The sequence below is a fragment of the Cetorhinus maximus genome, chromosome 3, assembly GCF_964194155.1.
Source record: "Cetorhinus maximus chromosome 3, sCetMax3.hap1.1, whole genome shotgun sequence".
Taxonomy (NCBI): Eukaryota; Metazoa; Chordata; class Chondrichthyes; order Lamniformes; family Cetorhinidae; genus Cetorhinus; species Cetorhinus maximus.
Window position 1 is genome coordinate 56,123,145 of NC_135881.1, and position 13,979 is coordinate 56,137,123.

At 44.0% G+C, this 13,979-nt stretch overlaps 1 protein-coding gene across 1 annotated transcript in view; it reads right to left on the bottom strand.

The window, feature by feature from the left end:
* Positions 1–13,979, bottom strand: part of mrc1a (mannose receptor, C type 1a) — a 206,245-nt gene that overhangs the window by 125,896 nt on the left and 66,370 nt on the right. The window contains exons 5-6 of the mRNA XM_078538411.1: positions 7,642–7,755; positions 5,267–5,413 (exon numbers count right to left, since the gene is read on the bottom strand). Of these exons, the coding sequence (XP_078394537.1) occupies positions 5,267–5,413; positions 7,642–7,755 (261 nt within the window). The remainder of the gene's footprint in view (positions 1–5,266; positions 5,414–7,641; positions 7,756–13,979) is intronic.

The following is a 13,979-nucleotide window of genomic DNA, read 5'->3' on the forward strand; positions in this document are numbered from 1 at the left end:
CTCCCTGACAAAGCTATGCTGACTATCCCTAATTAATCCCTGCCTCTCCAAGTGGAGGTTAATCCTGTCCCTCAGAATTTTTTCCAATCGTTTCCCTACCACTGATGTTAGGCTCACTGGCCTGTAATTACCTGGTTTATCCCTACTACCCTGCATGAATAATGGTACCACATTCGCTGTCCTCCAGTCCTCTGGCACCTCTCCTGTGGCCAGAGGCGATGTGAAAATTAGTGTCAGAGCCCCTGCAATCTCCTCTCTTGCCTTACAAAGCAGCCTGGGATACAGCTCATCTGGGCCTGGGGATTTTTCCACGTTTAAGCCCGCTAAAACCGCTTAAAACTTTCTCCCTTTCAATGCTAATTTGTTCAAGCATATCACAGTCCCCCTCCCTGATTTCGACACCTACATCGTCCTTCTCCATAGTGAACAAAGATGAAAAGTATTCATTCAAAACCTCACCTACGTCCTCCGGCTCCACGCACAGATTGCCACTTTGGTCCCTAATGGGCCCTACTCTTTCCCTGGCTATCCTCTTGCCCTTAATATATTTATAAAATGCCTTGGGATTTTCCTTTATCTTGCCTGCCAGTGTTTTTTTATGCTCCCTCTTCGCTCTTCTAATTACTTTTTTAAGTACCCCCTACACTTTCTATTCTCTTCTTGGGCTTCCGTTGTCTTCAGCCCTCTGTATCTGCCATAAGCCTCCTTTTTTCCCTTATCCAATCCTCTATATCCCTTGACATCCAGGATTTCCTGGATTTGTTGGTCCTACCCTTCACCTTTACGGGAACATGTTGGCCCTGAACTCTCACTGTTTCCTTTTTGAACGACTCCCACTGGTCTGATGTAGACTTTCCTACAAGTAGCTGCTCCTAGTCTACTTTGGCCAGATCCTGTCTTATCATATTGAAATCATCCTTCCCACAATTCAGGACCTTTATTTCTGGTCCATCTTTTTTCTTTTCCATAACTACCTTAAATCTTACAGAGTTATGGTCACTATCCCCGAAATGCTCCCCCACTGACACTTCTACCACTTGCCCAGCTTCATTTCCTAAGATTAGGTCTAGTACTGCCCCTTCTCTTTTAGAACTTTCTACGTGCTGGCTCAAAAAGCTCTCCTGGATGCATTTCAAGAATTCTGCCCCCTCTAAGCCTTTCACATTAAAAATATCCCAGTTAATATTGGGTGAAGGTGAAATCCTCTAATATTATTATCCTATTATTTTTACACTTCTCCGAGATTTGCATACATGTCTGCTCCTCTATCTCCCCCTGACTGTTTTGAGGCCTATAGTACACTCCCAGAAAAGTGACTGCCCCCTTTTTGTTTTTAAGATCAAACCGTATGGCCTCATTTGAGGAACCTTCTAAGATACCATCCCTCCTTACTGCAGTAATTGACTCCTTGATCAATAGTGCAATGCCACCTCCTCTTTTACACCCCCTCCTGCCACACTTGAAGATTCTGTACCCTGGAATATTGAGCTGCCAGTCCTGCCCTTCCCTCAGCTATGTCTCTGTTATAGCAACAATATCGTATCCCCATGTGTTAATCAATGCCCTCAATTCATCTGCCTTGGTAGACAGAGTTTAATGTAGGAATGTGTGAGTTCATGCACTTTGGTAGGAAGAATCAAAAGCAGACTATTACTTAATTAGAGAGAGACTCCAAAAAAGTGCTTGACTGGGCAGACAAGCTAGAGGCCCAAATCCAATTATATTAATGTGGCTGTGTCTGAACTGTCTCAACTGCAGAGAAATGGTCACTTTATACAAGGTGTCCCTAATGCATGGCCGCTTCCCTCGCCCACCTGCCCCCACCCCGTATGTGCTTGTGCATTACCTTCAATCGCAGGGCAGCCCTTGCCCCCACACCACCCCCCCTCACCCCCCCACTCCCCCAAAAGTCATCTCAACTGCAGGACAGCCGTTGCCCCCCCCCTCTCCAAGTCGCCTCACCCGGAGGGCAGCCCTTGCTTTCCCCCCATAACGCGCCTCAACCCCAGGGCAGCCCTTGTCACCCCGCAAGTCACCTCAACTGCAGTGCAGCCCTTGCCCCTTCCCCCTCCCAACGCGCCTGAACCTTGAAGTCCAATAGGTGACCGGGACAAGCACTCTGCAATGTTACTGTGCACTCACCTCCAAATTCCCCTCAAAGTGCAGCCCGCCAAGTGCACACCTGTTATATGCTGTTGTGAAACACTCTGGCATGCAATCATGCCAATGTAGGCGGACAATCCAGCTGGGGGGGGTACAATTCGGGTTGGCTGGGCTTATAATGATATTGTAATGATAATGAGGTTCCAGATGTCCGATGGCGGGAAACATGGCCCACCATTGGTAGGCGGAGCGGACGATCACAAATTGGTTTCACGATATCGTGAAACCGATTTTTGGCCTTCTCGTTATATTGTCCATTTACACCACTGAACACAGCCGATGCCAGTGGGCACAGACGATTCCACCCTAAGTGTATAATATGAACTGAACATATTCTATTATTTTCTGAGTCTGTTAAATTGTTCATTAATGTTGCTGAGTTGGAGTATAACATGAGAAAATGTTAACTATGGAGTAAAATACGGGAAAATGTGAATTTGTCCACTTTAATAAGAAGAATAGAAAAGCAGCATATTATTTAAATGGAAGGAGATTGCAGAACTCTGCAGTACAGAGGGATTTGGGTGTCCTGGTACATGAATCGCAACAAGTTAGTATGCAGGTACAGCAAGTGATTAGGAAGACAAATGGAAAGTTGTTGTTTATTGCAAGGGAAATGGAATATAAAAGTAGGGATGTTTTGACACAGTTGTACAGGACGTTGTTGACATCGAGAGTGTTGTGCACAATTTTGATCTCCTTATTTAAGAAAGGACATAATTGCATTCAAAGCAGTTCAGAGAAGGTTTACTTGACTGATTCCTGGGATGAGGGGGTTATTTTGTAAGGAAAGGTTGGACAGGTTGGTCCGGTATCTACTGGAGTTTAGAAGAATGAGAGGTGATCTTACTAAAACAAATAAGGTCCTGTGGGGACTTGACAGGGTGGATGCCGAAAGGATGGCTCTCCCACAAGGATAATAGAACTAGAGGACACAGTTTAAAAACAAGGAGTCTCCCATTTAAGATGGAGATGAGAAGAATTTTTTTCTCTCAGAGGGTCATAAGTCTGTGGAGTTGTCTTCCCAAAGACCAGTAGAGGCAGGGTCACTAGATATTTTTAAGGCAGAAGTAGATTGATTCTTGATTAACAAAGGAATCTGAGGGTATAGTGGGTAGACAGGAAAATGGAGTTGAGGCCACAATCAGATCAGTCACGATTTTATTAAATGGCAGAGATGGCTCGAGAGGCTGACCGGACTATTCCTGCCCCTAATTCATATGTTCGTTTGTTAGCTATGTTTATAGACTGTTACAAGATTGTAGATTTTGAGACCAGTATATAATGTACAGAATTTCAAACCACAATATTTTACTCCTTATAGTTGCAGATTGTCGTTATTGTTGTTGGAGGCCAATTATCTCAGCCACAGAACATCACTGCAGGAGTTCCTCAGGATTGTGTCCTAGGCCCACCTACCTTCAGCTGTTTATCAATGATATTCCCTCTATCATAAAGTCAGAAGTGGGACTATTTGCTGATGATTGCACATTGTTCAGTACCATTCACAACCCTTTGGATACTGAAGCAGTCTATGTCCATATTCAGCAAGACTGGACAACACTCAGGTTGATAAGTGACAAGTAACATTTGTGCCATGCAAGTGCCAGGCAATGACCATCTCCAATAAGAGAGAATCTAACCATTGCCCCTTGATATTCAATGCCATTGTCATCTCTGAATTCCCCACAATAAACATCCTGGGGGGGTTACCATTGACCAAAAACTTAACCAGAGCAGTCATTTAAATATTGTGCCTATGACAGCAGGTCAGAGGCTAGGAATTCTGTGGCGATTAGCTCATCTCCTGACTCCCAAAGCCTGGACGCCAAGATTTTTTTATTTTCATTCATGAGATGTGGGCTTCGCTGGCTGGGCCAGCAATTATTACCCATCCCTAGTTTCCCTTGAGAAGATGGTGGTGAGCTGCCTTCTTGAACCGCTGCAGTCCATGTGGTGTAGGTACATCCACAGTACTGTCAGAGAGTTCCAGGGTTTTGACCCAGCAACAGTGAAGGAACGGTCTTATATTTCCAAGCCAGGATGATGAGTGACTTGGATGGGAACTTCCAGGTGGTGGTGTTCCCATGTATCTGCTGCCCTTATCCTTCTAGATGGTAATGGTCGTGGGTTTGGAAGGTGCTGTTGAAGGAGCTTTGGTGAATTCCTGCAGTGTTATGGAATACTTACCATTTGCCTGAATGAGTGCAGCTGTAACAACACTGAAAAGGTTCAACACGATCCAAGACAAAGTATCCTACTTGATCAGCACCTCATACACGACCTTGAACATTTACTTCCTCCACCACCGGGTGCACAATGACAGCAGGCTGTGTCATCTACAAAATGCACTGCAGCCTTCAATAGCACTTTCCAAACCCATGACTTCTACCACCTAGAAGGACAATGGTAACACCACTATCTGCAAGTTCTTCTCCAAGACACACACCATCCTGACTCGGAATATTGCCATTTCTTCACTGTCACTGGGTCAAAATCCTGGAACCCTCTCCCTAATAACACTGTCAGTGTAAGATAGACTGCAGTGTTTCAAGAAGGCTGCTCACTACCACCTTCTGAATGGCAATTAAGGATAGGTAATAAATGCTGGCCTTGCCAGCAGCACTCACATCCGAAGGACAAATAAAAGATCCATTGAGGATAATGGCATTAGTTTAAATTCCCATGGGGGCTCTCCCAATCTCCTAACATAACAGTGGCAAAAGAATAGCAAAAATCCAGGAAAATTGGAAAAGTGGCCATGTTCAGCCATTTATGCTGTTTCTGTAGGGATTCCATTAATCTTCCACCAAGGTTACAGCGTGATATAATGCCCTTAGTGGGAAACCAGAGCTAATGTAAATATGTTTATGAAAATTTCCTGTTTAGTAGTTCTAGCTTAATCATAAATATGTTCTAAAAGAGGGAATCTTCACAAATGCTACACAAACCGTATCAAGAATTCTTACCTCAATTAAAGTAACATCTTAGAAACAATTTCTATCACTGTGCAACCTCTTGCATTGGTTGGCTTTTGTTCCTCTGTGATCAATAGTACATGCAATATTAATTCTCTAATGGTTATACACCCAACAGGACTAACCTTCAATAGTCTTGGAAGAATTTGTGTTTCCACTATGAGCCTGACAAATATATCCCAGTTTCATGGAACAAGCTTCGGTTTCCCACTTTGCTCCCATGGAAGGGTTCATAGCCACACATGTATAATCTGGTTCAGATGATGGATGTCCTTAAATTCACAAAGAAAAACAAAATCTGTAATAGCAACGAGTGAATTATTGAGATTCTAATTACAGCACCGCAAGTAATACGCAGGTGAGAGGCATTCAGTGAGTGAAGTGGTTCTGGGGCAATTTCACTGGAAACCAGCTTGAAATCAATAATAAAGCACTTTGTGAATTTATTGTTCAGATGGCTTGTTCAAATAATGCATGCTACAAGTCAATCAGCGTCTACGGAGAGAACAAACATATGAGCTGGATTTTGAGGTCAACGGCGAAGCAAAGGGTACTCGCAGCAATCTTAGTCTCACTGAGAGATCTAGCTATTCCTCTAGTGAGAATTTCACCACTGCCGCCATTCAATGGCTCGACAACTGATTGCAGTGTTCAATACTGAGAATTCACAGCGTGGAGCAGTGGTTAAGTCATCGGGCTGTCCAAGCAGCCAATCACATTAAAAGATTTTCACGGAGACACCCAAACAGGAAACTAAAAGCAATTAAATAAAATTACTTTTAATAATTTTCACATGGAGCAAATTAGACATTGGGATATACATATGCCAGATAGAAGCTAAAATATTCTTCAAAAACATTTTAAAAATTATTATTTTTAAAAATTGCTTAAAAATTTACTCATTAACCATTTAACAGCACTCCATGAATATATACTTAATTTTTCAGGGCTAATTCTGTTGTTTACCAAATTTTATTAATCACATCGCTATTAAAACCCAATTACACCTGAACAAGACGTAACTTTTTATATAGTTTCTGAGAGTAATATGGGGCGGGAAAGATAAAATTTATGCTGATTTCAATGATTGCCCACTCTGGAGGAAGGGCTCAGGGTCCACACTAAAACCTGTGACGGAACCCTGAGTGATGGACATCAGTAAAGTCCCGCCTATCGCGACTTCCTTGTTTCCGTGGAAAAACTCAGCAGGTCTGGCAGCATCGGTGGAGAAGAGCACAGTTGACGTTTTGAGTCCGAATGACCCTTCAACAGAACTAAGCAAAAATAGGAAAGGGTTGAAATATAAGCTGGTTTAAGTGGGGGAAGGGTGTTGGGACAAGAAGAGCTAGGTAAAGGGCCAGTGATAGGTGGAGATAACCAAAAGATGTCACAGACAAAAGGGCAAAGAGGTGTTGAAGGTGGTGATATTATCTAAAGGAATGTACTAATTAAGGGTAGAAAGCAGGACAAACAAGGTACAGATAGCTCCAGTGGGGGTGGGGTGGGGTGAAGGAATACTAAAAAGGCTAAAAGGTCGAGATAAAACAATGGATGGAAATACATTTGAAAATAATGGAAATAGGTGGGAAAAGAAAAATCTATATAGATTATTGGAAAAAACAAAAAGGAGGGGGAATAAACGGAATAGGGGTGGGGATGGAGGAGAGAGTTCACGATCTAAAATTGTTGAACTCAATATTCAGTCCGGAAGGCTGTAAAGTGCCTAATCGGAAGATGAGGTGCTGTTCCTCCAGTTTGCGTTGAGCTTCACTGGAACTGGGGGCAGTGGGGATCAGAGAGGAATTTTCCAGGATATATTTTAACCATTGTTGGCCCTGGGTTTTTCTCTTTTTCATTGACTGCGATTTTTAAATGAGTTGCGAATAAAATTGTCAGTGCTGGAAATCGGAAACAAAAAAGCAAAAATGTGAATGAAAATAGCAGGTCTAACAGCTTCAGTGAATAACACAGGTTATTATGGAGTACTGTAACTGCCCAAACCAATGCTGCCCTCACATGGCTGGAACCTAATTGAGTCCCATTCAAAAGCATGTTCCTCCTTTGCAATTTCGCCATTTGTGAGATTTCGTGGGAATGTAACCCCCATAAATAGCGGGACTTTATTCTGTACATGCCCAACTTCCTGAAGTTACAGTCAGTTTCAGAGGAATAATGGTGGAAATTTACCCTCAAACCCCAACCCGCACCCACCCCTTCCCCCTTAAATTCCAGCCCCTTCTGTTCACCTAGGTTCACCCCTTGTCAGAACTCTGAAATATAAACTGATCTGTCTCTCCAAAAATGCTGCTAATCCGAAGCAAAACTCGAGGTCCAATCAACATGGGGCAGAATCCCAATGGAACTGGGTGTAATTGTAAATGTGACATTTGTGCTCTCCAAGCACAGGAATCCTAGGGCACATACAATCAGCTCAAGAGGTGCTTATCATTTTGTTTTTCAATTCTTCTGATACTGAAACATTCATTTTCCCATTCCTTACCAGGAGCCCAGTTCAAGTATCTGAAGGGACTTTGGTCACTCCATTGCCAGCCTTTTTCAACATCCAGGCTATTTAGCCCTATCCAAAGCAATGTCTTCATATTATTCACCAGTCCTAAATGAAAGAAAAGCGCATTGTTTATAACTGTTACTCATAATATTATCCTATTCATACGTGTTGGGACAAATGATATCCTGTAACAAGAGTCTTCAGGGATCAAAAATATTAGCCAGAGTAGGTGCAATGACAGCCTAAAGAAGAAACTCTACCGCTGAACCAGTTATCAAACCATGTTACAAGGTTACCTTCACATCCATATGCTTTTACTTTTGCTAATAATCTCCTGTATGGAACTTTATCAAAGGTACTTTGGAAGTCCACATAGAAAAACATGCATGGACACTCCCCTACATTTCCGTGACCTCCTCAGAAATTCAACTGAAATATGACACCTCATGCTCCCGTCTGGACCTGGAAAGATTTATCGATTTTGCTTCCAATTTCCACCCCTCTCTCATCTTTACATGGTCCATCTCCAACACCTCCCTTCCTTGACCTCTCTGTCTCCATTTCTGGTGATAGACTGTCCACCGACTCCCACAACTACCTCGGCTACAGCTCCTCGAACCCTGCTTCCTGTAAGGGCTCCATCCCATTCTCTCAGTTCCTTTGCCTCCATTGCATCTGTTGCAATAATGCCACATTCCAAAATGGCACTTCTGACATGTCTTCCTTTTTCCTTAACTGAGGTTTCCCCCCACTGTGGTTGACAGGGCCCTCAACCGTGTCCGACCCATCTCCCACACCTCTGCCCTCACCTCTTCCCCTCCCTCCCAGAACCATGATAAGGTTCCCCTTGTCCTCACTTTTCACCCTGCCAGCTTCCGCATTCAAAGGATCATCCTCCACCATTTCCGCCAACTCCAGCATGATTCCATCACCAAACACATCTTACAGTGTTTCACTTGCATCTCCTTCAATTTGGTCTACTGTATTCTCTGCTCCCAATGCGGTCTCCTCTACACTGGGGAGACTAAGCGCAGACTGGGTAACCACTTTGTGGAATACCTTCGCTCAGTCTGCAAGCATGACCCCGACCTTCCTGTCACTTTCCATTTCAACTCAGTATCTTGCTCTCATGCCCACATGTCCGTCCTTGGCCTGCTGCAATGTTCCAGTGAAGCCCAACGCAAACTGGAGGAATAGCACCTCATCTTCCAATTAGGCACTTTACAGCCTTCCAGACTTAACATTGAGTTCAACAACTTTAGACCATGAACTCTCTCCTCCATCTTGACTCCGTCTTTAGTCCAATTTTATTAATTTGTTATTTTTATTTATTTTTTATTTTATTCTTTTATTTATTTATTTGTTTTTTTATCCTTATTCCCCAACCTCCCTCCCCCCACAGGGCCATCTGTCACTTGTTTCTATGTTGTGCTTTCACAGAGCACTGACCCTTGTTCTGCTATTAACACCTTCTGCTATCTTACCTTTATACCACCATCAGCACCTTCTTTACTCTTTACCACTACCATTAACACTCCCTTTGTCTCATGTCCATGACATCTTTGTCATCTCTCCTTAGTTGTTACTTTTCCCTGACCTTCTATCTTGCTCAACCTGCTCCACCCCCTCTTAAGCAGTATAAAATCCATCACATCACATTTCTACTTCTCTTTAGCTCTGAAGAAGTCATATGGACTCAAAATTTTAACTCTTCTTTTTCTCTCCATAAATGCTACCAGACCTGCTGAGTTTTTTTCAGCATTTTCTGTTTTTATTTCAAATATGACCTGGTCGTCCTATCTATGCTGACCCTCTTTGATGAGTTCACGTTTGTCCAATAGGTCTAATCTACACAATGCCCTGCAGCAACTCACCAAGATTAGATTGATAACAGCTAGCTTGTGAGCAATCCTTATAACTGAGAAGGAAAAGAGAAGCTATGTTATGAAGTTTGGAATTTTTTGGTTGTGATGTTTTGATACTGAGAAACATCCAGTGGAAGCATAGGGCCATACCAATAGTCAGCAATTTATAGGGGTTTTTCTACCCATTATCCTCAGCTCACCAACAAAAAAAAATCTAGGCGTCAAGATCAATTAACATACTTTCAAATCCATAATCTAAATTAGAGAGTTAAAGTATCTAGAATAATAGAGGCACAAAGTCCTACCTCATTAAAACCACGTCCAATGTCTATACACAAAATTGTAGTGAAGCCATGTGGCGGGATTCACCCACAGGCTTCTGAACACGCAGGGGGTTCCAAACCCACATTTGTTAGCAGTTGGACTGGCTCAGCAATCAAGGAGAGAAAGCGGGAATATGGCGTTGACATAGAGGATCAGCCATGATCATATTGAATGACGGAGCAGGCTCGAAGGGCTGAATGGCCTACTCCTGCTCCTAGTTTCTATGTTTCTTGGAGATAGCCTCCTAATTGACAGCCCCCAAGGTGCTCTGAAGCCTCAGCAGCCCCACCGGGAGAGGTGGATGCTGCTGGCAGGTTGTACACTGTAAGCATGCCTCAACATGGAGGTGATCTCAGGTAAGTAAGAAATTCAAAGGGGCAAAAGTGGTAGGCCCCTTGGAGTGGAGGGAAAATCCCTCCAGTGGAATGGTTTAGGCCACAGGGGAGGCCTTTCCTGCCAGCAGCTCCATCATTCAGGCATGGAGCCTTTGGCTCCAAAGGATCCCGTAGCCTGTCACCTACATTGGTCTGGTGGCCTCTGGATGTGGGGTTGGAGCCAATCCACCATGGCAAAATGCCAGAGAGGCTGCAAAATCACCCTTAACCAGTAATTGGCTGCCGATCTCATTTTAGCAGGTAGCCGATCTGATCCCCAGCCTGCACCCCGACAGTTTGCCGGTGGCAGGAATGCATTGGGGAGCCATTCCAATGCAGCTCTCCCCTATAAAGCTGCCCTACATTTCTCAAGACATAAATAACTTGGGTATAGTAGAGGGTAGAAAGCAGAAGAAAGCATATAGAGAAGAAGAGCTAAAAAAAAAGTACTGGAGTCAGAAGTAGGTCATGTTGGGCATGGACATCAAAGTCATTTGGTTTGAGAACCTAAGTTCACTGACAAGATTGCAAGTGCAAGCTCATAAACAATAATTTTATGCATTGATAAATTCATACATTGATCATTATAGAATGAGAATATTAGAATATTTTAAAGAAAGTCATATCACTGAATTTGTATGATGGTTAGAGATAAATGGAAGAGTATTGTCTATATTTCTCACTATTCCTGAATCACATTGCCATGAAAAAGGACACATTGGTGGAATGAGAGCTACCCAGAACTTCACCGACTAATCATAGACATGTTGAACTGTTTAAAAAAGACCTGTTTTCTTTAAAAAAAAAACAAGATAAGACACTGATCAAAAGATGACTGATACTGTAAAGTGACCACTTTCCTGGAATGGGCTGTACTGCAGACTGGACCTGTGATGTTGCATGGAATTTTGCAGTGGGGTGGGGTGTCAAAACCCACTTCAAATTGAGACGCTTGAAAGGAAAGCGTAAAAAATGCAAAGTGCAGGACTTTAATCCATTGTAATTCAGTAAAGACAATGGAAACTGCCACTCAGCTAGCTACACCCTACCAGACATTCAACACCCCTGTGGAGTACGAGATAACCCCATCTCCTGTTGATCTATATCTCAAAATGTGTCCAAACATTTTTGAGATTTTAGACCGAAATGAAATTGGATACAGGACATGCCAAATTGAATTCCATTCTGGGAATACACATAGATGAGTTTAAAAACTGGGTCTGAAAAAACAGAGAAGCAAGGAAGCAAGCAGGAAGGAAGATAAAGACAATCACCCCTGCAGAAGCAAGTCAGCCATCTCTCTCTCTCTCTGTCTCTCTGGAAACCATCAAAGGTTGTCTTCTTTAGCAGACTGCAAAACTGAACAAAGCCAACTCCAGAGTTCAACCAAAATCACCTAACTTAATGGTTGTAATGTTCCACAAGCTACGCCTCACGGACAATCCAATGCCTTACTCGTATATTCTTTTAACTTTGATTTGTCAGTTTGTGTGTGCGTGTGTGTAGAGGGCGTCCTATATTATTTGACCTCAGGTTTAGTAACTAAAAGACGTTCTCTTTCTTTGACTCAAAAACCTGGTTTGATTGGCTCCTTGTTAAAAAGTAAATACAATTGGGGCTGAATTTGCACCTTGGCGTGTGTTGACGCGTTCGACATGCACAAGCATGAAATAGCGCGCAATGACGTCAGGCGAGCACCCGAAGTCATCGCATACTTGCACGATATTTCAGTCAATGGACACGCGCAGGAGTTGGCAGCGGGCCCACTGACAATTAAGAGGGCTCTTAAGCCCATTAATTCATTAATTAAATAGAATTTTTACCTGCCCGTCCAACCTTACAGTTGGCGTGTGGGAACAAAGGCCAAGTGGCCTTTGGATTTTTGAAGAAACCTCATCGATGGGGGGATGAGGTTTCCAATGTTAATTAAAAATAAAATAAAAATGTTTAAATCTCATTTCTAACATGTCCCTGCTCATGTGACAAGAGTCATATGAGGGGATATGTTTTCCTTAATTTTACCATCTTTATTTGTAAAGTTGGTGCTCTATGCCATCAGGGAACTTTCTGTAAGTGCACCCGTGTGCATGCGCTGACCTCCGCGCTTGCCCACCTCCTGCCCGACCCAGGCAGCGCTGAGCGTTTCAGCCGTCAGTTGGTCAGCCAGCATGAAATCGCGGTCGGGGCCCGATCGCGGGGGCAGACCGTTGCGTGGCCGCTCCTGGGCCTATCCACCGTGTCCACCCGATGAGAGGAAAAATCCTCCTCTTGGTCTAGAAAAGGTATCCACGGGAGAAAGAATTTTAAACAAACCATTGTTGCAACCAAACCGAGGGGATTGAATACAAGGGGAGCCAGCTCATTCCTCCTCATCCTTTTTTTAAATTCATTCATAGGATGTGGGCTTCGTTGGCTGGGCCAACATTTATTGCCCATCCCTAATTGCCCTTGAGAAGGTGGTGGTGAGCTGCCTTCTTGAACTGCTGCAGTCCATGTGGCGTAGGTACACCCACAGTGCTGTTAGGGAGGGAATTCCAGGATTTTGACCCAGCGAGAGTGAAGAAATGGTGATATATTTCCAAGTCAGGGTGGTGTGTGGCTTGGAGGGGAACTTCCAGACGGTGGTGTTCCCATCTATCTGCTGCCCTTGCCCTTCTAGATGGTAGTGGTCGTGCTTTTGGGAGGTGCTGTCGAAGGAGCCTTGGTGAATTCCTGCAATGCGTCTTGTAGATGGTACACGCTGCTGCTACTGTGCATCAGTGGTGGAGGGAATGAATGTTTGTGGATGTGGTGCCAATCAAGCGGGCTGCTTTGTCCTGGACAGTGTCAAGCTCCTTGAGTGTTGTGGGAGCTGCACTCATCCAGGCAAGTGGGGAGTATTACATCGCACTCCTGACTTGTGCCTTGTAGATGGTGGACAGGCTTTGGGGAGTCAGGGGGTGAGTTACTCGTTGCACGATTCCTAGCCCCTGACCTGCTGTAGTAGCCACAGTATTTATATGGCTAGTCCAGTTCAGTTTCTGGTCAATGGTAACTCCCAGGATGTTGATAGTGGGGGATTCAGTGATGGTAATGCCATTGAACATCAAGGGGTGATGTTTGGTTCTCTCTTGTTGGAGATGGTCATTGCCTGATACTTCTGTGGTACGAATGTTACTTGCCACTTGTCAGCCGAAGCCTGGATGTTGCCCATGTCTTGCTGCATTTGGTCATGGACTGCTTCAGTATCTGAGTCATTGCAAATGGTGCTGAACATTGTGCAATCATTAGCGAACATCCCTACTTCTGACCCTATGATTGAAGGAAGGTCATTGATGAAGCAGCTGAAGATGGTTAGACCGAGGACTCTACCCTGAGTCCTGCAGTGGTGTCCTGGAGCTGAGATGACTGACCTCCAATAGCCACAACCATCTTTCTTTGTGCTAGGTATGACTCCAACTAGTGGAGAGTCTTTCCCCCTGATTTCCATTGACTCCAGTTTTGCTAGGACCCCTTAATGCCACACTCTGTTAAATGCTGCCTTGATGTCAAGGGCAGTCACTCTCACCTCACCTCTGGAGTTCAGCTCTTTTGAACAGGTTTGAACCAAGGCTAAATGAGGTCAGGAGCTAAGTGGCCCTGGCAGAACCCAAACTGGGCGTCAGTAAGCAGGTTATTGCTAAGCAAGTGCTGCTTCATAGCACTGTTGATGACCCCTTCCATTACTTTACTGATGATGGAGAGTAGACTGATGGGGCGGTAGTTGGCCGGATTGGATTTGTCCTGC